Source organism: Sturnira hondurensis, unplaced genomic scaffold (assembly GCF_014824575.4).
Source record: "Sturnira hondurensis isolate 20B ecotype Veracruz unplaced genomic scaffold, ASM1482457v3 Scaffold0022566, whole genome shotgun sequence".
Taxonomy (NCBI): domain Eukaryota; kingdom Metazoa; phylum Chordata; class Mammalia; order Chiroptera; family Phyllostomidae; genus Sturnira; species Sturnira hondurensis.
This window is the reverse complement of record NW_028095197.1, coordinates 8189941-8214760: the sequence shown is the minus strand read 5'-3', so window position 1 is coordinate 8214760 and position 24820 is coordinate 8189941. Positions and strand designations below refer to the sequence as shown.

At 50.7% G+C, this 24820-nt stretch overlaps 1 protein-coding gene across 3 annotated transcripts in view; it reads left to right on the top strand.

The window, feature by feature from the left end:
- Positions 1 to 24820, top strand: part of PAX5 (paired box 5) — a 163411-nt gene that overhangs the window by 14262 nt on the left and 124329 nt on the right. For all 3 annotated transcript variants that reach the window (XM_037035852.1, XM_037035853.1, XM_037035851.1), the window contains exons 3-5: positions 5503 to 5700; positions 13517 to 13581; positions 17360 to 17488. In XM_037035852.1, coding sequence (XP_036891747.1) covers positions 5503 to 5700; positions 13517 to 13581; positions 17360 to 17488 — 392 coding nt within the window. The remainder of the gene's footprint in view (positions 1 to 5502; positions 5701 to 13516; positions 13582 to 17359; positions 17489 to 24820) is intronic.

The following is a 24820-nucleotide window of genomic DNA, read 5'->3' as shown; positions in this document are numbered from 1 at the left end:
CAGTGTGCAGTGTCCCAGTGAGAATCACTGTGGCACTTGACCCGCGTGCTCAACACTTTAGAGTTTGCAAAGCCCTTTCGAGGCTATTCCATTCAAAGTAGTCTCGGGAAACCCCAAGGACATGTGGCACGAGAACTCAGTCAGGAGGGGTGACATGTTTTCTTTTTTAAAACATTTTATTTATTTATTTTTTAGAGGGGAAAGGAGAGAGAGAAACATCAATGTGTGGTTGCCTCTCATGTGGCCCCCTCTGGGGACCTGGCCTGCAACCCAGGCATGTGCCCTGACTGGGAATAGAACCTGTGACCCTTTGGGTCGCAGCCTGTGCTCAGTCCACTGAGCCACACCAGCCAGGGTGAGTGACATGTTTTCTGAAAGCCTGGTCAGTTATTCCAGAGAACCCAAGAGCAAGAGGTTCTTGGGAATTTCCCCTGCACATCTGAGGTGAGACCAGGGCTTGAGCGGGGCTGGGTGGGAAATCCACAAGTTAAAAATCACCAAAATTACCGAGTTCAAGGTTTTGTTTTAATGTTTCCAAAAAGCACATTCCATTTTTTAAAGTCAGCAGTCATTTTTAGTTTGGGGTTATCATCAACCTTATGTTGGGCTACAGTATTTTCCTTCTATGCTTTGTTTTCTTCTTGTGACAGGCATTGTAAGTAGATATTAAATTAGAGGGGGGGAATCCAAACAAACACTAACTCTCAAGTTTGACATTTGAAAGTTGCCACTTGACCCAGCAATTTGCTACAAGCAAAATGCTAACAGTGCTGATTCTCCCAGAGGGCTGTGCAGCCTTTAGCATTCCGATTGAATGGCGGGAGGGAAGCAGTTTTGAGATAAGGAAACAAACCTAGAGAAGCAAAGTGGCTGACCCAGGTCCAGCCTGCCAGTCAGTACCTGGGTGGGGAAGAGGACTTAGGGACCCTCGGACCATGCCCATCCCACCACACCCTGCAGCCAAAGCCACAGGTTCGTTTCCAGGCGTGTGAAGTTGTTAGAGGTCTGGCCAGGCAGCCAGGAGCCGCCTGGGGTTTTCGCTGTTCATCACTCTCTCAGGGTTTCTCTCCCAGGCTCAGGGAACAACCTTTGTTCTATAGCTTGCATTATGGTTTGAGAACAGACGCCGGAATAGGGAATAAATATTTTGAAGTATGTCAGTGACATCGTGACTTCCTCCTGCTTGCTCTTTCTCTTCCACGTGCTGGAATTTGAGAAATTCTCTCAGATGAAAGGGGAAGACAGTTTTTTTAACCTTGGGGAGCCTTGCTGGAGGCCAAGGAAGAGGTTTTAGGGCCAGAGGTCTGGTGGTCCCTTTAGGGACCTTGATCCCTGTGTTCATTCCTCATTGCCCTGCCCATCTTGAGTCACCTCAAGCAGTGGAGGCTGTGGGCTCCACTCCAGTTTGGTACTCGGCAGCAAACAAGCCCCAGGCAGAGTTCAAGGAGGAAAGGCAGGACATCAGCTTGGTGTTCCTGTTAAATGGTGGTTTTCCTGGATGGAGAATCAGAGTGAGAGTAGAAGAAAACAGAGGAAAGGAGATAGAGAAAGAAAAAAAAGACAAAGAGAAAAGAGAAAGATTGATTTAAAAAAGAGAAACAGAAAGAAATGAAGACAAAAATAGGAGAGCAAAAGAAGGAAAATATTTTAGACTTTCTCAGCATCAGACTCCGAGAGCTGAATGGACTTAGATATCTTCTTGGGAAGCCTCTTCAGTGTATGGAGAGGGAGAGAGAGAGAGAGAAAGAAGGCCCTTCCTTTGTTTTTGCCGACACATCTTTGCTGAGCCGACATTTTGCTTGCTATTCGAAATCTTCTCAGGGCAAGATGCTGAGCCCTTCTCAGAGGGGATGTCTAGATGCCTGGTCCTCGTATTCCGGTGCCTGGGAGCCGTCCAGATCTCCCCTGGAGACTGAAGGGGGCAAGGATCCTCCCAGAGCCAGCCGGCAGCCTCCCACAACCCAGAATAGATTTGTCACTAGGTAGAGTGGCACTCGGAAGTTACGCGCCGCTCCGGTGCCTGGCCGTTTAAGTTGTCAACAATAAATTGGAATTTCATAGCTCATTATTTTCATAACTAAGAACCACAGTGGACAAAATGTCACTCTAATTAGAACTGCCTTTTAAGAAACAAGTTCAGCCCTAAAACAGTGTGACTGGGAATTTCTGAACTGGGGCTGTTCTATCCACTGATTTTTTTTTTTTTTGTCACTAAAGAATTTGATGGGTGCACACAGGGTGACAGATTGTAGAGAGTGTATGGTGTGTGGTGGCCATCGTTTTCAGAGGCTGTGTGGCAAGGCAGGCAGAGTCCCCGGGGCTGGCAGAGACCCCCGTCAGCTCAGAAAGGTGGCGGTCTGCCAGGAGTGTGGGCATTCAGTTCACAGAGTTCAAGGCTCCAGAGGGGCTTGAGAGGCACAGCCTGGTGGTGTGTGAGGCCCGTTTAAATCCACCCAGAAAGCCCGGCTGTTGTCTTCTTTCACTAGAGCTCGTCTGGGGGTTCAGGTCGTTTGGAATTGGGTGGTATGTTACATAAACACTCAAAGGGTTTTAATCCACAACCCATGCTCTTTATATTTTGCAAAGTTTTGCTTAATCATCCTGCATTTCTGTCTTCACAACGGCACTGCCGAGCAGGAAGGGCCAACATCTTCCCCTTGTTATACAAATGGGATAACTGAAGCCCAGAGAGGCTAAGTGAGTTGGCCAAGGTCGCACAGCGAGTTTGTGTCAGAGCCGCTGTCTAGCATCTGTGTCTCTTTGCTTCCAAACTAGTGCCCTTTGCGCTGAACTGCGCTGTGTGTTGATGGCTGCTGTTCGACTGCCGTGTGCAAGCCAAAGGGATGTGTGACTCTTTTGCTGAGAAGAAAGGGAGGTTATTTAGTCTGAACCCTCACGTGACGCAGTTGCCAGTTGGGGTTTTGTGGAGTGTCAGGGTGGCCTTCTGAGTGTCTGGCCCGTGTGTCAGTCAGAAGGAAGACAGAGACGTCTCACGTCGAGAGCACAGCCACCTATGGTTGGCACAACTCAGGTGGGATGGGTGGAGAGCCCAAGCACTGCTACCGGAGCCATGTGCACAGGGCGAGTGCGGGGTGGGGGGGGAGGGGGTCTGGTGGGGGTGGGGGCTCCGTCCTGCCGCCTTTTCAGAGTTGCTGCCTGAATTGCAGTTCCATCAGTTAACATGCGCTGGGTAGCCAGCACAAGGTGGTCTGTATGTCTGTGGCCCTTACCCCACCACAGTGCCTTGTCCTAGCAGGTACTTGGTGACTCTTGGACGAGTGAGTGGGTGAAAGAAAATAAAATGCATGTTAAAATTCCTGGTAAATGGCAAAGCTTTCTGCAGTTCAAAGGAATGGTGACGATGATGACGAGGACTTAAAATTTTACAACCAATGCAGCAGTTACCTCTCTGAACTCCAGGTTCAAAGTCAGGTTTAAAAGCTGAGGCTGCCATGACTTCCAGAAGGGAGTTGCGCACATCACTTAGTCTTCTTTTTTAAAAAAATTATTTATTTATCTTTAGAAGGGAAGGGAAGGAGAGAAGGAGAGAAATACCAATGTATGGTTGCTTCTGGTGCATCCCCTACTGGGAACTGGCCCCTGCTGGGAACTGGCCTGCAACCCAGCACGTGCCCTGACTGGGAATCGAACCGGGATCCTTTGGTTCACAGGCCCGAGCTCAGTCCACTGAGCTACGCCCGCCAGGGCGTCGCTTATTCTTCTGATCATTGGTTTTCTTTTCTGTAAGACCCTGAGGGCCTTTCAGGGTGGCTGTGGGGATCCAGACCATTGAGGGAAGAGCTTCGTAGACCTCGGGGCACTGTACGTGATAACAGAGTGTGTGCTGATGTTAACGACCGATTTTCTACAAAGGGATAACTGGAGGCCACAGAGATTGCTGTGTGGTTTGATTCAGCTACTTTTCTGGACTTCTGGCAAAGAAAAAGTATTTTCTTAAATAGTTCTAAAAACCTTTCTTATGTCTAGTAACAATTTTCCAGCAATTACAGAAAGAAGGAGGAGAGGCTGAGTTTTGCCTTGTGGTCCAAATTTGTACGTGATTCACTTTTGTAAATGGAAAAATAGAATTTCCAGTTCCATGTCACTGCTCCCAAACTGTCTCATCTGTTTCTGGAATATGCACTGACTCGGCCCTGCCCAGACTTCCCCAGGGTGAGAATTTTGGCATCTCTTCCAATGTAAGCAGTCATTGTTTGGGGGGACCTTTCTCACCCATCCTATGAAAGGATCTCCTCTTCCCTTTACCAATGATGAGCTCTCGTTGGATTTGAAAATTACCCGTCATTTCTAAAACGTCTTGCTGGTTAAAAAGAAATTTCAACTGTGAGATAATCTCCTTTGCCAGGGGAAGTCAGGAATTCCTCTGGGCACGTTGAGAGAGACATCCAGTGAAGGCTCAGACTCAGAAAAGGAATCAAGTCATTTCGTCACCCTGAAATGATCTTTCATGGCACTCTCCTCCCTGGAATCGGTTTCACCGTAAAGCCCTGACATCCTATTTGCATTAACGAGGGAGCACCAATAGCATGGAAATGCCCTTAGAAATAGCGATTTGGCTCTGGGGAGGTCCCTGGGAGAGCTGCCGCGACCTTCGGGTGGGTTTCTTTTTGTTCTGTTTTGATTGCATGGGTGTTGACCTATAATTCCAGTTAATTCTGAAATCTAACACTCCCTTTAATTGTGCACCAGGGTTATTGTTGTTTTTTTTTTATTATGAGTAAATAAGTTGTATCTTAGGGGACCATTTTACAGAAGATAGATGAACCTGCTCGGGGGTGGGAGAGGTGGCAGGTTAAAGGTCCAAGCCGCTCTCTGGGGAAATTGTAGCCCAGGAGGTTGAGCCTCAGACCAGGAGGTCTGGTCTGGCTGGTGGGTTTTTGTGGCCGTGAGCAAGCCGTTAGCCTCTATGGATCTCTTTTTATACTGTAGATGTCGACCCATTCATTTATTTATTGACTCATTCAAAACATTTATCTGCTGTGGAACTGTTGCAGGGATCAAATGGGAAAACTGACTTGGGAGTGTTCTGTAAACTGTGAAATGGTAGATAAATATGGAGGAATAAATGAATTCATAGTCTCCTGACCAACTGTCCAATAGGAATGTAATGTCACATGTGAAATTTAAAATTTTCTAACGACACGTTTAAAAAAGGAAAAGAAAAACAGATACAATTAACTTCAATTATGTATTTGATTTAACTCAATATATTAAAAATTATTTCAACATAAAACCTATGTCAAAAATTATTAAGGAGATATTTTACATTTTTTTGTACTAAATTTTGAAAACCCGGTATGTATTAAGTGTATAGCATGCACCAGCGAACCGCATTTCAGGGGTTCAGAAGCCCTGTGTGGTGAGTGGCTGCTTCCCTGGACAGCACAGGTTGAACCTTTTCTGGGCAGGGGTCCTGTTTCTCTGTTGCCAACACTCACTTGGCTGGTTCCCTGCAGCTAAGCCCCTTCTCCTTGGTCCCAGGTACTACGAGACCGGCAGCATCAAGCCGGGGGTAATTGGAGGATCCAAACCGAAGGTCGCCACGCCCAAGGTGGTGGAAAAAATAGCTGAGTACAAACGCCAAAATCCCACTATGTTTGCCTGGGAGATCAGGGACCGGCTGCTGTCAGAACGAGTGTGTGACAATGACACGGTGCCCAGCGTCAGTTCCATCAACAGGTGAGAGGCCGCTGCCTGTGGCGGGGCTGGGGGTCTGGGTGTGGAGGGGGGTCCTGGAAGCTCTGTGTGTGCCTCTTCTGCAGATTTGGTCTTTCCTTTCACGAAGGCCCTTAGGGGCCATCGGACCAGAGGGGAGCTCACAGGGCCAGAGGGGTCTCTCTACTGCCCTTTTCTCACCAAAATGGGCAGGAGTTCTTGACCTGAAGAGAGAAGGCCATGCTTACCCTCTGGCTCCTTGAGATTCTTCTGAATGTCCATCATTCTCTTTACTACCCAACTCTGTCTGGAGCACTTAACAGTGAATTGCCCTGATTAGGCCTTCAAATGTCTCTTCCTTGCAATCCAGGCTCAAGGTCTTAGCACTGGCCCATTTCAGAACTTTCCAGAAAGAAGAGTCCATGCATCCAGCTGGGGCAGAGGTTTAGCCCCTGAGTGTGGGGAACACAGCCCTGATGCGGAGTTGGGAGATTTAGCTGCCTATCTCAGGTCTGCCACCAACTCAAAGCATGACCTTGATGGAGCTCTTCCTCGCTTTGAGCCCAGGGCCTTGGTGCTTCTGCTGTGGGTCTGTGATCTCTAAGAGTAATGTTCTGGGTGCTAAGATACTGTGGAGTTAGAGAGTTGCTCTCTCCCTGGCTGCCCCAGATCTTATCCACGGACAGAAAGAACCAGGGAAACCCCACGTGTGCCAGGCTCTGGGTCTCCCTAGGAGCCACAGTCCCTCCTTCTCTTCTCCGGCTGGACCCAGGCTGCATCAAACAGAGCTCTCAGAGCTTTAAAAATAAATTCCTGGAAGAAACTTTTCCACTATAGGTGGTACTGTCTCAACTCTACTTAAAGCTGCAGAGTCAGGGATGAAGTTTTGAGATAAACAGAAATGGTTGTTCTATAAACTCCACAAAAAAGAATAGAAAAGAAACCAGCAGACTGAAAACTTGAGCAGTTCCCATTTCTTCAAGGTCATGCCCTACCCTTGTCAGCGCTGAGTCTGTCTGGGCCAGGGAAGCCCTCACACGCCCCAGAAAGAGTCTCTGAGATTCCCTCTGGTCCTGACCATTATTCCTTCTATAGTGACTCAAGTGCGCAAAATCACTGTGTGAATACATGCTGACGTTTTGATGAGCCCTGGCATTTGGGAAACCATTAGCCCATTCTTCTTTTCTCAGTAAACCTTTACCTTGGCCCTGACCTCCTGCAGGGTGCTGAGGAGAGAGAGGGGAATCGGGAACACAGTCAGTCTCCCAGTCTCGGTTCCAGAGGAACTGCTTGCCCAGGCTGGGATCCTGGCATGCACGTGGAAGTCTGGACGGCCTGAATTATGCCCAACACGGCAGCTCCTGTGGTGGGCTCAGGAAGAATCACTCCTGCTCTTTTTCTGGATTGCGGGGGGCTCCAGTGTGCTTTGTGCATCCTCTGCTTTTGGCTTGTTGCAGTATTTCCATGACACAAAGCAACATGGTGTTTTTTTCTGGGTCTCCAAAAGCCATAGGAGGAGGCACACGCTGCCCAGAGCCACGGAGCCTGCTCTGCAGAGGGAGCTCCGCTAAACCTGTGGCCAGGCTCTGGGGCCCCCAAGATTTACTGGTGTGGGGTACACATGAAGTTGGTGGGTCAAAAAATAACTCTAGGTTGCTTGTGGGGCCTCAGACTCTATAGGCCAGACAGATGATATAACAAGCAAGGCAGGGAAGGCATAAAATGATAGGGAGACGTTGGGTCTGTGGCAGACTAGACAGGCTTGTTGGGAAAGGGCAGTGGCTTCTTGGCCCCAGCTGAGCGCTGCCAGGAGCGTGGGCCCTGTGTTGGCCAGCTTCCTTCCACCCTTAGAGAGAAGCTGGAAACTAGGACTTGCATGTGCGTGTCTGTATGCTTGTGTATGTGAACTCTCTCCATTTAGACGGTAGCAACTAATTTCCGTGAAAAGATGCCTTGCAGGGCCAGTGTAACTTAGTTGCAGGGCTCTAGCTTCCACCCTCTGTAACATGAGGAGGAAAACTGTTTCACGATGAATTGGTTTGAATGTACTTTAGGAATGTACACCCAGCACTCAAAACCAGTGAGTGTGAACTTCATGAACTCCCCTTGCCTCGTTTGTAATAAAGAATGAATATTACCTATTATTAAAGTCAAAAAGTAAGTTATCTGAAGGAAACACACAAAATAGAGAACGTGATGATGGATGTGGTGGAGGCTATGAAGGGGGCACGTGAGTGAGCGTTTAGGGAAACGGTGGGTCAGCTGATGCCCTGTGCCTAGAGCTGGGCGGCGCAGCGGTGGTGGGAGGCGCTCTGACTGCTGGTGGCTGGGCCATGGCTAGCCTCAGGGGCCTCCTGGCTGTCCCAATCCATAGTGACGACCCAGCTGGCTGTGCCTCTAAGGTGCTTTCACATCTGTGGTCTTCTACAGTCTGCAAAACCTCAATCTGCCCTGTGACGGGTATACAAACTGAGGCCCAGAAGGGGAGTGCAGAGGAGCAGAGATCATGACACAGAGAAGGGAGTCGGGCCTGGGTGCCCTGCTGGTAAGAGGAGAGTCTGTCTCTTCCACCACTGCCCCGTGGGACTCTGCCAGTGACAGAAGTGAGGAGCTGTGGGAAGGGAGGCGAGGAGTAAAACAGTCATTCCTTCTTTCCGAGCCTGGCAGCCCGAAGGTTTTGCTGCCTGTCTGCAGGCTTCCTCTGGGGTCGGCGCGCCCCTCTCTTGTGCTGCTCAATAGTGGCTCCTCTCCAGGGGCACCCTCTGGCTCCTCTCCGCATTCTCTGGTGAGAGGTCTCTGGTGTTTTTAATAATCGATCCTGCTGTGCAAATTAAGTGTGGGACAGTGTCCTGTTGCTGCATTCCATCCTCCCACCCCCAAGAAAGCACAAGCCATCTCAGCACAGTTTTACTTTCTCTGTGAAGGCAAAGCTCCCCCTGCCCTCAGATGGACACAGCTTTGCAACAATGGTCTTGGGAATGTCTCTGTGTAAAAAGGTCCTGCCTCTCCCAACCCCTGCCTCCCCTGCAGGCAACTTCTCACTATTCTGGCACTACAAACAGCTAGGGAGGGAGCGGTGGCTGGGTTTTTAGCTCTTCCAGTGGCCACAGGGTCATCTTCACTGTCCACCCCTAGAAGTGCATGCTTTCCCTCTGTCGTCTGGGGGACCAGCCTGGGGACCCATGACTGGCATGGGGTGAAACAGCACTGAACCAGTTCTGCTAAGCTTATGGGAGATTTCCTGGGACACCGGCTGTCATGTCGGAGTGGCTCCTCAAGGACAGACGCACCCGAGCTGCTGCACAGGCGGCACGGTGGGGTCTTCGGATTCAGCCTGAGCGTCAGGGGGAGCTGACGGGCCCAGAGCTGGCCCAGATGTAGGGGGGAGTGGAGCCTTCCTTCTTCTCTTCCAGCCCTGCGGCTCTGAATCGCGGGCCACATGCTGGGGAACCTTCCCAGTCTAGAGGGGCGGCTCCATTCACACCAAGCGGTTGTTGCCATGTGAGAATGTGGCAACAACCAGAATTGCCAGGTGTTCTGGTTTTGTTTTGTTTTGTTTTGTTTCCAGAAGAAGCTAGAAGTCCGTGTAGTTATGTAAAAGCTCCTAACTTAGAAACATTGGCAATTAATTCAAATAAAAATAAATATACAGTGTAGGCCAAACAACAATTCTCCAGTGGGAGAGTTAGCCCGAGGATGACAGTTTGTAAAGCCTGCTTTTAACCCTAACTTGGGCAGCAAGCCTTGGAGACTGTTTTCCCAGCCCCTCCCTCTTTCTTCTCCACACTGGTCACAGGCCTGGGTGTCACCTGTGGGTCCTCTCCCGACCCGGCCCAGTGGACCCCTGGATTTTTAGTACGAAAAATCAGTGGTAGTGAGAAGACCTAGGCTACCAAAAGAGCAGGGGTGATGTTGAAATGGTACCCTTACAAATGCCTGCACTCTCTAAAGTCCCTCAGGCTTTTCACCCTCTGATTCTAAATGGATTTTGACTCCAAACAGGCTTTATGCCTCATACAGCACTTATCTAGCTGAGGGACCACTTCCTTTGTGACTCAAAAAAAAAAAAAGTGCTTGGGCATGGGAGCTGCCTTGCTGTGTGACCCTGGGCAAGTCACTTGAGTGCTCTGGATCTCAGTTTTCGCGCTCCGTGGAGCTAGCCGACCGCTGAGCTCCCTTCTCTGTGGGCCCCTATGTGGTAGGATGCTCCCGCGGTGCCCGGGATCGCGCTCACGCTCAGCAGAGATAAGGCTGCACCTTGCAGTGTGAGCTGCCAACTGGCCCCCACTGTCTCTTGTTTAGAAAAGGTCCTGAGGGTGGCTCTTATTGTGACAAGCCTTGATGTTGCTTGTTGTTTTTTTATTTTTTATTCTTTAGAATTGCTATGATTCAATTAGTCTTGTTGTTGCCCCTGTTCTTTCTTCTCAGTGGAGACGATGCTCTTTGTCCTTTTCCTGGCAGCTGCTGCAAGCAGATGGGCACAACTTCTACCCCTGGGGACAGCTCTGGAGGGTTTCCTGTAATTCGGGTCTTGCCCATAGAGGACAGTCCCATTGCAGCCCTACAGTGGGCTGTGGGGATGGTCACCTTATCTTACCCCCCCAGCTCCCAAGGGGACCCCATGAGTTTTTAAGGCATTTTTGGATATATGAACCTTTTAAGGTTGAAGCCAGTCATTTATCTTTATGAAGATCCTACTGACAATACCAGCTAACATTTATGGAGCGCTTACCTACCCAGCAGCCTCTGCTCTAAGTCCTTAATTATAAACTTCATCCTCGTAATAACCTTTTGAGGAAGAAATGAAACTTGGTTCCATTTTACAGATGAAGGAACTGAGGTGTGGAGGGGCTAAGTAATTCATCCAACGTCATGCAGCTGGCAAATGGCAAGACCTGGACTCAAACCCCAGCCTGGTTCTGGAACCAGCATGTTCCGCCATTGCGCTGCAGCTGCCTCTCAGTGATTCATTAACAGTTGATGAAGTTTTATGAATGATTTATACATATTTTAAAAGAAAAATAAGGAAGCTATAATTTTACTTTTTTAATTTTATATTTATTTATTTTCAGAGAGAGGAGAAGGGAGAAAGGGAGGGAGAGAAACATCAATGTGTGGTTGCCTCTCACGTACCCCCTCATTGGGGACCTGGCCTGCAACCCAGGCAGGTGCCGCTGACCTGGAACTCGCAGGCTGGCACTGAATCCACTGAGCCACACCAGCCAGGGCAGGAAACCATAACTTTCTTTGCTTTGCTTAGGTACAAATTTAATGGCCAGTCAATGCCTTAGAGTTAGCACTTTATGCTGGACTTCAATGGGAAATAGTTGTGATATATTTTATCCTATATTTGTATATAGATACACTATATTTCCATCTGGTATATGCATATGTTCACATAGCAGTATCTCTTTAGACACATACACACATATATACAGAGAAGATGACATAGACAAAAATCTAAAGATTAGAGCAGATGCTAGCTTAACTCCAGGGGATCAAAAGGATTACTTCACTCCCAGCTATTTGTCAATATGCTGCATGTTTGCTTAGTGAAAATACGTGGTTTAAATATTGAAGAAAACAAAACAAACAAACACTCTGAATGTATTTGAGGCAATGCTCATGCTGACTTGTTAAAAAAGGGCTAATGGCTATGGAGACTCACGTGGCCTGGGCTCCAGAGGGCCTGAGGTTGGGCGTGAACAGAAACGTTCAGTCCAGGCTACTCGCCCAGGATGCCGAGGGCCCTCGGTGCCCCATGCTGAGCCGTGAGGTCACAGAGGGCCATGACAGCTCCGTGAGGTTCAGTGGAGGCACCTGCCACTTCTGTTCTTCCTCTCTATTTGCACCAACTGGAGACCCAGTACTGCTTGAAATGAACTTCCAGAAATAATGGCCTGGAACGGGAAAATATTTTTTCTATAATATTGAGTGAAAAGAATAGGATATAAAACTGTGTACATGGTTTAAATCTTGGCTCTGTTAAGAAAAAAAAATGGGTATTTCCAAATGTTCACAAGAATCCTCGCATAAAGGAAATACAGTTGACCCTTGAACAATGCAGGAATTATGGGTGCTGACCCTTGAACAGTAGAAAATCCATATACAACTTAATTCCCTAAAAACTCAACTATAGTTGTCCCTCGGTGTCCTCAAAGGTTGGTTCTAGGACCTCCGCAGAGACCCAGATCCTGAATGCTCACATCTCTTGCATAAAATGGTGCAGAACGACGCAGCAGGTGGCTCTCTACATCTGCGGATTCCCAACCTCAGACTGAAAATACTGTTTTTGATTGGCAGTTGGTTGATGGATGCAAAATGGAGATACTGTGGGTTGAGCATATAGTTCTTGAAAAATGTTTGTGTGTAAGTGGACATGCACAGTTCAAACCCGTGTTGTTCAAGGGTCAGCTGTACACAGAAATGTGGTTTTATTTTTTAAAATATTTTATTTATTTATTTTTAGAGAGAGGGGATGGGAAGGAGAAAGAGTGGAGAGAAACATCAATGTATGGTTGCCTCTCACGCGTCCACTACTGGGGACCTGGCCTGCAACCCAGGCATGTGTCCTGACTGGGAATCGAACCAGCAACACTTTGCTTCACAGGCTCACGCTCAATCCACTGAGCTACGCCAGATAGGGCCACAGAAATGTGGTGTTAGATGTCTTCTTTAAAGTGGTTGTCCAAATAGTCTACAATGACACAAAGTACTTCTATGATTAGGAAAAACTCTAATAAATGTTCTTTTAAAAGAGAATAGTTGGCGGCTCAAATAGAACTTTTCTCAAAGAGGCTGAACAATTTATAACCACCCATCCTTCTCCCAAATGCCAGAAAAGGAACTTTCTTGCAGACCCCGAAGGAACTTTTTGACTTGGCCATGGTCAACACAGGGTCCTTAGGGTCTCAGGGAGGCCCCATGTGTTGCTCCAGCTGGAAATTTGCGAAGTACGCTTCCCAGAGCCCAAGGTTCTGCATAAAGACACCAGAGCTGCCAGGTGGCAAAGGGGAGAGCACCGTTATTAACCCTTTTATACACCGAACTTTCCCATGATTGAGAGGGAGGGAGAGAAGGATTCAATTACTTGAAGTAAGCAGAGCGCTGTGTTCTAACGCCTTCACTGTACTGAGGCCTCAAATGGAACCGACTTGCCCAGGGTCACAATCAGGTTCCTACTTGAACGGAAGCAAGGTCCCCGGACAGACAGGACAGGATACCCCTGGCCCCTAGCCCCAAGATGAAGCATTTTTCACAAGGTTTTTGCAGACTTCTCCTAGCAAAGCCAACCAAGCCTCTCTTGGCAGCACCCTAGCCCTTTCTGCTTTCAGAGCAACTCCTACATCCCCTTTTGATGCGTGGAATGTCACTTCTGTGGCTGTCTAAGGCAGAGAAATAGGAGCTTGAGGACTTCCAGGGGACATAGAAGTCACCTTGTCCAGTCCCTTCATTCCACAGATCGGGGCGCTGAGGTCCAGGGAAGGGAAGGACCTCCCTAATGTCACTTGGTGAATTTATGGAGTCGGAGCTGTTTCCGGGAAAGGGATGCCTTCACCACATTAGCACATCATCCTTTTCTGTACAAGAGGCACTTGATGCCCTTAGAAGGGTGCCCGTTATCCAAAGACACCCAGGGAGGTAGGGGCTGAGTTGGGACTAGTCCATGGTTCTTCCAACCTCCTAACTTCTAATCTGGCTTTATAATCTCCCCTCCCCTCTGCCCCAGCTTGAGCTGTGACCCAGCTTGATATGGGTTTTCTGGTTGTCCGTGCGTAGCTAGTTGAGATATCTTTTCTGTTATGGTAAATAGCCATTTATTTTTTCCCGCTGCCCACAGGATCATCCGGACAAAAGTACAGCAGCCACCCAACCAGCCGGTCCCAGCTTCCAGTCACAGCATTGGTAAGAACTTTAAAAAAAATTTAAAAATCAAATGGGCTCCAAATATTCTAAAGAAGTTTTAATCATTCTTATGGACAGATAATTCTGCATAAAACACTTCGGCACACGTACTAATGCGCCTTCTTTGTCATTCTCCAAGGGCTGAACCCGGTAAATGAATTTTATAAATACTGCTAAAAGGTTTTGAATTTTACTGATTATTATGATAAATAGCTTTCAGCATGAGACAGAAAATTGAAATCTAAGCCAAAAAAAAAATCCACTAATGGGGGTCTATAGAATGTCAGATAATTAAAGTAATAAATCAAGAAAGGGGTACTTATTCATAACATTTTCTGCATCATTAGTCAGTAAGTAGTTTTGAATGTGTTTTTTTCTTCTATCCACGAGCCCTTCTCCAATTCTCTGTGCACTTGCAGTGTTGGGTGAAGATGTGGCAAAAGTTCTCAAACTTTCTCTCTCTCGCTTTGATCTCACGGAAACCATCAGAGGCTGTCAGCAGGGTTTCTGACACTCACGGTGAAGTCGGACAGAGACCGTGGCTTGTAAGAATGGGAGTCATATTTCCTACCAGTTGACCTTTGAACAACGTGAGGGTTGGGGGAGGCATAGTACCCTCCTGCCCCTCTTCCACAGTTGAAAGTCTGAGTATAACTTTTGACTGCCCCCAAACTTCACTGCCCTTCAATATCGGCGGTGGGTTGGTTCCAAGACCCCTGCAGATACCAGAATCTGTGATGCTCAAGACCCTTATATACGATGGCTCAGAACGATGCGTACAGTAGATCTTCTGCACCCACAGACTCCCAGCTGGTGAGTTGGTGGGACCTGCAGATGCAAAAACACAGTATACAGTGGGCTGTCTGCATATTTATTTAAAAGTCCACGTTTAAGTGGACCTGCGCAGTTCAAACCCATGCTGTTCAAGGGTCAGCTATACTCGAGAGTTCAGAAGTTTCCCTTGGCCTTCCCTTCTCTGCGAAGACATGCATCTAATTAACGCATATTATTTCTCCGCTTGGGATAAAGGAAACCCTTCTGCTTAGCTGGGGGAAGGTTATTCTACTGGAAGAAAGTGGGCAACCACTCAGCAAGCCTCTGACAGTTCTGGCTGACAGTCCCTGTCAACCTCACTTAATCATGCCGCGGACTCTGTGTAGTTTCCACACCTTTGTCACTTCTTTAACGGGAAATTCGAACACCCTGTGGTGATGGGGACCTGGCAGAGGCCTGGCTTAGCGTTCTGGCTCTCTTTTGAACTCGCCCAGTAAACTGTGTAAGTGCCTCCTTCACCTTTCGGAGTCTCAGTTTCCCTGTTTGTGGACGGAGGTACACAAACCAGGTGCTCTCTGAGGGCTCTGATCCTCCGTTGTTGCCTTGTTGGATGAAGGTAAGACAGAACCCCTCCCTGCCATAAAAGGATTCTTCGTTTAGTAATCAATTCAAAAAGCGCTTGCTAACCCCTGCTATGCAGACCTTGGCACTGGAGACTATTTTAATGAGGGGGCAGGACAAAATCCCTCTTCTTAAGGGCTTCTCAGTCTTTGGGGGACTGTAACAGAGAGAAGTTTGCAGAACCCCAAGATAAAGCTCAAGGAGGGAGTTCGGGGTGCGGTGGTGGCTAAAGGGAGAGAACCACCCACTTTGCTGAGCTGGGGCCGAGAACTGAGAAAGACTCCTGGGGAAATGTTTGCGGCTGAGATTTCACTTGTGTGGCTTTTTCACTATTTCAGGTCACTTAGCAATGAATAGCTAACTAGGAGTAACTGGCAATATTCTTTCAATCGTGTTAGAGGAATAATTCCACAATGCTTGTAGGTTAGCAGAATGCTTTATGTCCAACGTTTTTGTAAAAACCCTATCATACAGGTGCATATAGCTCCTTATAGTTTATGCACTTAATGGGGAGTGAGGAAAGGGAGGCTGAGAGAGATTAAACAACCAGCCCAAGGTCACCTTGCTGGTGAGTGGTAGAGAAAGAACTGGAGCCTGGGCCTTTGGAGTCCCGTGCTGTCATGAAATGTTGGAACTTATCTCGTTGGCTCTGTTAGCAACATGGTGAGCTTTAGTTATATGCAGTTGTTGTTGTTTAAAGTACCAAATGACTTGTGGTCTTCCTTCTTCCTCTGTTCTTTGCGCCTTAACACAGAAAAGGTTGCGAGATTTGCATAAATCTATTTTGAGTAGCTGATTCTGGTGAAAGAAAAGAGAAGTTAACGATTTCTGCTCCTCCGTCTCCTAAGGAAGAGCTAAAATCAAACTCCAAGAAGAAAGGCGCTGCTCCCTCTAGGTGTGCAGGAGCGAGAGCTGGGTGTGCTCCGAGGAAAGCAACCAACAGCTTCTTGCACCATCACCACCGCTTCTCGTAATTTCCTACTCAGTCCCGTCCAAGGCAGCCCCCCTGCCTCCAGCTAGTTATAGCCCAAGGAAATGTGTCTGAGATTGGTGTGTAGGTTTTAATGAACCAAGAAAGAATTCCCACAGCCCAGAAATGGAAATTCAGCCGTACAGCTTGGGAGGGCCCCAATGACTGACTGGCTGGCCTCTCCCTTGGACTCTGGGGGCCAGGAGTTAATGCAAAACTCCCACAAAACCTCCCCTCCCCCGTTCTTATCATTACGAACTCAGAGATCTGGCTTCAGTCACAGCAAGTCGCTGACTTCTGCCTACGTTTCTGGGCAGTGGAAACCTAGACTTTAAGTCAGCAGACCCACGGCTGAGCCTGGTTGCTTCTGCTTATGGGCCAGATGGCTTGGAGTAAATCACATCACCTTGGTGAAGCCTCAGTTTCTTCACTTGCTAAATAGGGATAAATAACAGCACTCGAGGTTGTTGCAAACATTGAATGAAAAGCGCTGTATTATGTGAAGCGTCCTATTGGTTTTTGTTATTGATCAGTGAAGCGCAGATTACTGTAGGGGTTAAGACTAGCTTCTGGATTCCAGTCACCACTCTGCCTCTTATTAGCTGTGTGACCTTGGGCAAGTCCCTTACTTTCTCTGAGCCTTGGTTCTTTTATCTTTTCCATGAAATAGTAAATGAGCTAACATATAAGATTGTTCTCAGAATTACATGAGATGATGCTTCGATGCCTGGCACAGAGTAAGTTCTCAGAAAATGTTATCATTATTATACATCAATATCATTATGTATTATTTTTAGTACTATATCGATGTTAGGTAATTAATATTAAAATCTAGGTGAACCAGAAGGAGAAAAGACAGCGAGGAACTGTAAAAAGAAGGGACAGTCTGCCAGTTGGAGCTTGGTTGGCCCTGGGTGCGAGAGTGCAGGCGTCTGAGTCTGCGAAGAGGGGTGGGGGCGTAAGCGGGGAGTGAACCCGCTTCGTGAGAAAGTCTAGGTGGTTTTCAGCACTGGCTGGTGGGGAGCCTCAGCTCCCCTTTCTCTTTTCTGTCTCCCTGCTTCCTGTGTCCTTGGACAGGCTGGGATTTGAGCTGGTGCCCTTCTTACACTGCCCCTCGCTCCTTTCTGTACCGTCAGTCCTCCTCACTGCCCATCTGCCCCTGGCCCTTCCCCAGCAGCAGAGACCCTGGGCAATGGCTGGAGGGCCGCCCCGCTGTGGCTGCTGCCAAAGGGTGAAGGCCCTCAGCACACACCCTCTTCCCTGTCCGGCACCGCACTCCCATTCTCGGCAGTCACACCCAGCCCAGTGCCGAGTGAGTGCCTTGGTTCTGGCCCTCTGCTTCTGCTCCCTTTGTCCTGGCGCATGCCCACGGCCCCCCTGCTGGGCCCTGACAGCCCCTCTCCCTCTGCACAGTGTCCACGGGTTCCGTGACGCAGGTGTCCTCAGTCAGCACGGACTCCGCTGGCTCTTCGTACTCCATCAGTGGCATCCTGGGCATCGCATCCCCCAGCGCTGACACCAACAAGCGTAAGAGAGATGAAGGTAAGAGATGCGGGCCCAGCCCTGTCTGGGATGACCTGATGGGTCTGCTTCAGGGCGCTCACTCGGGGTGGAAGCAGAGATGGCCGCTGGGCACCCCCTTCCCTGTGGAGCACTGAAGCTCCCTCACTAGGCCCATTCCCTTCCCTGGGAATGGAGACCCGGAGAGAGAGTCAGACAGGGAGCCTGCTGGGGCTGTGGATTTCTTGCTGGCCTTCCCCCAACTTTACCCCTTGACTGGAGAAAGGTGTGTTTGGCCTGAGCTTTGTGGCCTTTAAGGAGACCTTGCGTGTACGGATGTGACACAGGGTGTGGAGGGTGTGCGCACAACACCACAGTCCCCTTTGTGAGCAAGCCCTGGAGGAGGAGGGGTTGGGTGTCCTGCAGTGAGGGGGGCATGCCTGGGGCGGAGGGGTCAGGGCTGGGCTCTGCTTACCTCTCTTGGAGAAGGCCTCCAGAGGGGGTGGTGGGTGGGGGCTGAGGAAGTTAACAATCTTCTCATCTCTGCCCTTGGGGCCTGGAAGAAAGGAGTGCAGGGGCCTCCTGGGGATTACAAAGACCACAGTCCTCCCGCTGGTTTTTCTCAACCCCTCGGTGGTACCAGCTGGGGCTTCTAGAGCTGGCTGCCCGTTCCTGGGCCCTGGCCCACCTTAACCCGGCTCTCCTTTCCCCGGATGGGCTGCCAGTTCAGCTAACATTAACGGGTTTGAGAGGGAAAGTGAACCCCTGGGAGTCTGTAAAACCTTAGTCAGGAAGGGAAAAACAACAACAACCAAAAGAAACGGGCCTTGGTTGAGGGCCTGAGAGTAGCATGACAGAAATCTCGATTCAATTATTCCGTTCCTCGGCACAATTCCCATTCTCAGCCCCTGTGAGGGGTGCGTGTTCTGGCGAGCCCGTGCCTGAGTACTCAAGATCTGGAACTAGAAAACTGAGTGGGCCCAGCAGTGGATTGGCCTGTGGTCTGCGCATCCCGGGTACTAATGACACTGAGCCTGCGGCCTCAGCTCGAAGCTGCAGGGTACGTGGGGGCGAATCGCAGCTTTGGGAACCTCCTCACCTCTGTGCCCTGCTCCCGCCTCTCAGGGCTGATGTCAGAGATCCTAACTCGGTGGGTGGCTCTCCGGGCCCTGTTACTGCAGGAGGCAGTGGGTCTGCCACCTCTGGTCCTTTAGGGGCTGGTGGTGTCGTCTGTTCTCCTATAGTCACCTGGACTCGAAGCCGGTGTGCCAAGCTGGGGCTGGGCTGCGTTTGGTCACGATGCAGGGGCCAGCTGGGCGCAGCTTCCTCGGAGGCTGAGGGAGCCAGGCAGAGGTTTTTGGAGGAAGGAAAAAATCCAGTGTGACGTGCACTGGCGAGCAGACAGGTCCTGAGGGGGGGCTGTCTTACTGTGTTTGTGGAGGACCGGGCCGACTTTCAGCCTCTGGTCAGGAGTCACTGTTTAACTTCCCGGCTGCTTTCAAAGGTGTCGAATGGTCATCATGTGTGTGTTGTTAGTCTATACTGCTCTGTGCTGGTCAGGTCATTCTTGAGGACTGTGGCCTATTGGGGGTATTGACCTTTAATGGGGATAGTGACCAATTAGGATGAGTCCAGATGGGCATGGCCTAGGTGAAGGGGGATTTGGAGAATACCTCAAAGCTCTAGGGATGTTTGGCATAAAGAAGAGAAGAATGAGCAGAGCTGGACTGTTTTCTTTAAGTGTTTGGAGGGCTGGCACTTAAGGCAAGAGCTGTGAGACTGCTGTGTGGCTTCCAAGGCCATGTGTGGCAGATTCAGAGGATGTTTCAGTTCAGCGTAAAAAAGAACTTTGTAAATTGAGAATGGTCTAGGGCAGGTCTAGAGAGGTGGTGAGTTCTCCCTCACTAGAGTTATGTAAGTTGAGCCTAGGTAGCCTCTTAAACTGGGCTACTGTACAAATGGTATTAAGAATCAGGTGCAGGATTGGGTCTTTGAGATCCTCCCAATTGTGAAATTTATGACTGAGTTCTGATCTCCAGAAAGACTTGGGAGGTGACCTAGTCTGTGTTCTGGGGTCTAAGGGAGAGTGACTTGGTGGCCTCAGAAGCTTATGGGGTTGGGGAGAATGGGAAACCCAAGCAGCCACCAGGGAACCCCACCCCCTGCCCTGCATCGTGGAGAGTGTGTGGCTGAGCAGACAGGTGGGGCAGAAGCGCCCTTGCTCCGACCAACACGCCGTCTGGAGGGAGCACTGCCTAGAGTTTCCAGCAGAAGGGCTTGGTCAGAGTGTGGTGAGAAAGAACCAGCCACTGGGGAAACACAGGGGAGTTTCCGGGTGACCTGGGAGGCCGGCCCATTGGGACAGTGGACCGTGGCGCTGTTTTTCTCAGGAGACCTCAGCGGCCTGGGGGGAGGCTGATGGGGCAAAAGAGATATCAGGGAGAGAGGGGGAGACTACTGAGGGTAAGAAACTCACCCGTTTCTCAGATGAGGCCACTGGGGCTGGGCAGAGTGGAATCACTTGTTCAGCTCTTATTCAGAGGCATCTGTAATTGGACTTGGGTTTTGCCCTGTGGTCATTTCCTGGTGCCCCCCTTCTGCCCAGGCTTCAGGGCAGGACTGGGTGATAACAGAGTCTACTCGCTGCGGGCCTGCCCTTCAGAGCTCACGGGCTGGCCTGGTTGACTGGCAAGTCCAAAGTCCCTTCGGTGAGCAGTGTGTATGGCAAGACGTGACGAGAGGGTGACACGGGGGGAGAGAGCAAAGCAGGAGGAGCTGGTTTTGACCAAAAGGATCTGAGAATGCTCCTCAGAGGAAGTGGCCCTTTATTGAGAGAAAAGTATTTTCCACTGCTTCGGTTGTTAAATTAGAAATTTACTTACTCAATTGCACCAGCCACATTTTAAGTACTCAGTAGCCACATGTGAATATAAGTGTGTGGCACATAGTAGGTGCTCAATAAATGCTCCTTTGTACAATGGATCTGTCACAGGTCTGTAGGGGCTTCACAATTAGTGAGGAGGGTGTGTGTAGGGAGTCTCAACCAGGAGTACTTCTGTTTGATATTTCGGGCTTCCACAGAAAACTCCGAGTAAGGAATTCTGTAGTGAAAACAAGTAAGTTAGAATGCTGTTAGACTCAACAGCTAACACTGTTAGCACTGGATTGCAGAGTGCTCTTTCAATCTAGAGATTCTAGGCTTCCCCTGAGGGCGTTTGCCTCCAAGACAAGCTTTGGGGATGTGGCCACTGTGTCCCAATCTCAGATGGTGGAGGCAACAGATAAGGTCCCTGGGGACTCTGAGAGCATCTGGGGCAAGTTAAAGCAGGCAGAGTATGGCCCAGTGCGAGGGACAGCTTTTAGGCGACTGCCAGTCTGCACCAAGGATAGAAGCATGGTTTTGGAAAGGCTGTGAGTTCCTCATCGTTGGAGATGTGAGCAGGGGCTGGACCAAGGGCAGCAGAGGAACCAAAGAAGGCATTCTGGTCTGGACTCTGACTTCCGAGGGCTGTTACACCCTGGGGAGCCCGTGCTTCGATAACTGCCCTGTGTCTGGAAGCGGTTCTGCCTGCTTGTTTTCCCTCCTGCCATCTGACTCTGAGTCTGCCGTTCACATAGACTTGCCTGGGCGGGGACCATGTTGCACAGGGGTGTTTCCATTCCCAGCCCAGCCCCATGGCAGAGGGCCAGGCACAGAGCTACTCAGGAGGCTGTGGATGGCACTGAGAGCCAGGTTAGGGCGCTGCCCAGCTATGGCTTGCGGCCTCTTATCTCTTGGTTGAACTGACCGGAGAGCTTTCATGGAGGAGGTGGTAGGGTTGGCCTCAGGAACCCAGCTGGGCTAGGGGGATGGAGCCTCAGGCGGTGTTTCCGTCCCTGGAAGGCCCAGAGGAGGTGGCGGTGGGGCTGGACTTGGCAGAGCAGGCAGAGCTGTGAATAGCAGCCGTGGGTGAAAGGGCAGCCCCAGACCCTCTGTTCCTTCCTAGGCCTTTGATCTCTGGTGGGGCCTCCTTCCGCCCCCATTCAGGTCCCCTCGACCTCCCCCTCCCCTCATCCCCCCAGGGTTTGAAAGGCCCTGAACACACCGAGGTCATCGGAGTGCGAATCCCTTTCACTAGCTCAGAAAGCCGCCCCATCCAGCACCAGTGTGGACTCTGGGGACCAGAAGCTTCTTTTCAGGCAGTGGAGGGAACATTGCAGGTGGGATTTCCGGCGTTCTGGGCCCTGGACTGCCCTCTGTCTGAAGAGGCACAGGAAGGGCAGCCCAAAGCCAGAGGTGGTCGGTCCTTTATAAGACACGCCAGGTCCAGCAAGACCCTCAGGAGGCTTGGAGGCATTTACCAGAGGGCTTCTGTCGTGACTGTTCATCCCTCTTTCTGGGGGTGTCTGTCTTCTCTCTGTCTCGTCCCATGTCTTTTGTTTGGGGGTGCCTCTCATCCAGTGTTATCTGTGGGTTCATGCCCTGTTTATTGAGACTCCCTGTGTCGACTTCTGTCTCCTGGTCTAGCGTCCTCTCTCTCCCTCTGTCTCTCTCCCCGTCTCATGCACACACGCACACTGTTCTTCCTGTATTCGTTCTTGCTCTCTCTTACCAACTCCCCTCTTGCAGGCTGGGAGCCGCCTCAGCCCTGCCCTGCCGACCTCCACGGGACCAACCTTGGGGAGAGAAGGGCTTCAGAAGCTCACAGACCTCCTGACCGTGGGCAGGCCCTGGCCTTCCCCTCTTAGGCCCCTCTTCCTTTGCTGGATACTCAGACTGTCTGCTGCTCCTGGGCTGGGGACTGAAGGCAGAGGCGGGAACAGAAGGTGCAGAGGCCCTTCTCAGATTGCCCAGGAGGGAGTGGGAGGTGTGGAAAAGCTCCCCACCCTGGAGGTGTACGTGGAGGCTGCACAAAGGAGCAGCAGCGGCACCGTGGAAGGCGTTCTGGTGTCGACGCCATGCCTTCGGAGGGCTGTTGCCATCCGGGCAGCACGTGCTCTCTGTCTGGAAGCAGCACTGCCTACTTGTTTCTTTTCTCTTCTGCTCCCTGAGTCGGAGTCAGGAGTTGTAAGCATCCCTTGTAGGGCCGAGATCCCACAGACCCCTGATCTTTGGAGAGCCTGAAGTACGGCGTTAGGTGCCAAGGCTCACAGACTCACAGGCCAGGGGTGAGCTGGTCGGAGGACTTTCTGTGATGCAACCTTTGGCGAATCACTCGATCTCTCCGAGCCTCCCTTTTGTCTTCAGAAAAATAGGTGGTGCAAGTTTTATAGGTTACCATGAGGGTAAAGTCAAGTCACACCCACAAAGGATTTAGCCCCAGGGCCCGGTGTTCGGCAGTAGGCCCTTCATAAATGGCCACTGAGGGAGAGGAGACCAGGCTTGCAGGCCAGGAGGCCCATCACAGGCTGAGGGCAAGCAGGCTCCAGCCCCAGTCCTACTTGGCAGCTGCCACAAGCTGGTCTGCCCACCCCCTACTTCCTGTTTGTGACAGGCCCCTCCTGCGGGCATCAAGACTGAGCAACAGTGCCCCCAGGTGTCAGCCATAGAACCCAGGGCCACTCGCCTTCTGGTTTCCAGGCCCCCTTGATGGAAGAATGAAGGAGTCATTCTTCCAAGGGCAGAAGGCAGAGCGCCTGGGCCTGGGAGCTCTGGGCATCTGGGAGCTGGGGTCGCCAGCTTGGACCTCCAGACTCTCTTGTCAGAGCTAGAAGGCCACAGAGCGCATCCAGGACACGTCACCCAACAGGAAACAGGCTTGGAGATGAGAAAGGGTCCGACCAGGTCACACAGCAAAAAAACCAGAAACACTTGAGGGAGAGGTGGACCCCTCAGAAAGTCCTTGGTGTCCTCCTGCCATTTGATGGGATAGGCCTCGTTTTTCTCTCTCCCCTCAGTTCTCCCACTCTCCCACGTCCTTCTGTGTGACCTTCCCTCCCTGGCCTCCCGTTCCTCCTCCTCTTCCCTCCTGTGCTCCCTGCCCCTGCGTGGTCTCCGAGCTTTCCTGGCTGTGGGCCATTATCCACACAGGGCCTTCTACCTGGAATGCTGTCCTTGGGGCCTGTCAGTGGCCCTGGCCTGGTTTCCAGAACCAGCCCAGGACCTGGGGACACAGTCAGTGCTGGGCCCATGGTCCTTCACAGCCAACCAAGGCCCTCGGATTCACCAGGGGCCAGCATGGAGCTTGGGCGACGAGACGCATTGCACAGAGAGTGCAGAAAGTGACCACCACTTTGTCTTGGTGTCTCCCAGGGCTTGGCCAGGGCAGCTCCCCCTCACCTCTTTGTCCTCCATAAGGTGTCCCCTGGATACGCCCTCAGGCTGGCCATGCAGGTGCAGAGACCAGGACTGAGGTACTTGGCTGGGGAGGGCATCACTTAGAACCCAGGTGGCAGTTGCCAGCTGGGCAGTCATGCTTTACTTGGCTTGCCCTGTATTTAAAATGACTTTGAGTTAGTTACCAACATTTGAAAATCAGATTTCATATATAGATGTCTAACTTTTCTTGGGGAAATAAAAACATCTGATCTGGCAACACTTGGGTGGGCTTCCTTTCGTGGCAACAATCGTCTGGGACTGCTGGGGCTGGGGTCTTCGACTGCTCCCTTCTCAACTTGCCCACGGCTTTGGTGCTCTATTTTTCTCTGTCCCCGTGCCTTTGAGTTTCTGGATTCTTAGTGTGGACTCTCAAGAACACAGCTGGTTGAGTCCAGTCTGTGGCAGATGAAGCCTGTGGAGGCAGGGCTTGATAAAGCAGTGTGTGTGTGTGTGTGTGTGTGTGTGTGTGTGTGTGTCTGTGTCCAGGACCTGGGTAGTAGGGCTCTCAAGCCAGAGGTGGGTGGGGTGAGGGAGGCCGTAGGGCAGGGCCAAGGCGCTCCACCTCTTGGCAGCCCTGAAGAACAGTGAGATGGAGATCATCCAGTCCACACCCTCAGGGGTCGTCCAGGTGCAGTGGGCACAGGCTTGCCCAGGGAGGGCAGGGCCTAGTTAGTGGCAGAGATGATGAGGTGTTCACCTTCCGGCCTGGCTGGCCCCTCAGCTGAGCCCCAGGCAGACAGATTTCAGAGGCTCCCCTCAGTGAAGCAGAGGACTTAAGGCCAGGTGGTCAATGCGAGGGTCTCATTGGGCCTTTCCCTGGTGCCTGGGGCCTGTCCCCTGTGTGGTGGGTTAGGTTTCAGTTCCTCTGGCCCCCGGTCCCTCAGTTTCACTTTGATTCACTTTGATTCACTGAGTGAGAGCCTGCGTGAGAGAGAGCCATCACCATTGAACGTCCCTCCACCCCCCCCAACCCCACCTGTTTGCCCACCTGCTTTGCCCAGGGCTCCTCCCCCCCTCTCCTCACTGGTTCCTTTTCCCATGGGAGGGTGCACTGGTGTCTGGGGAGCTCCTGGGGG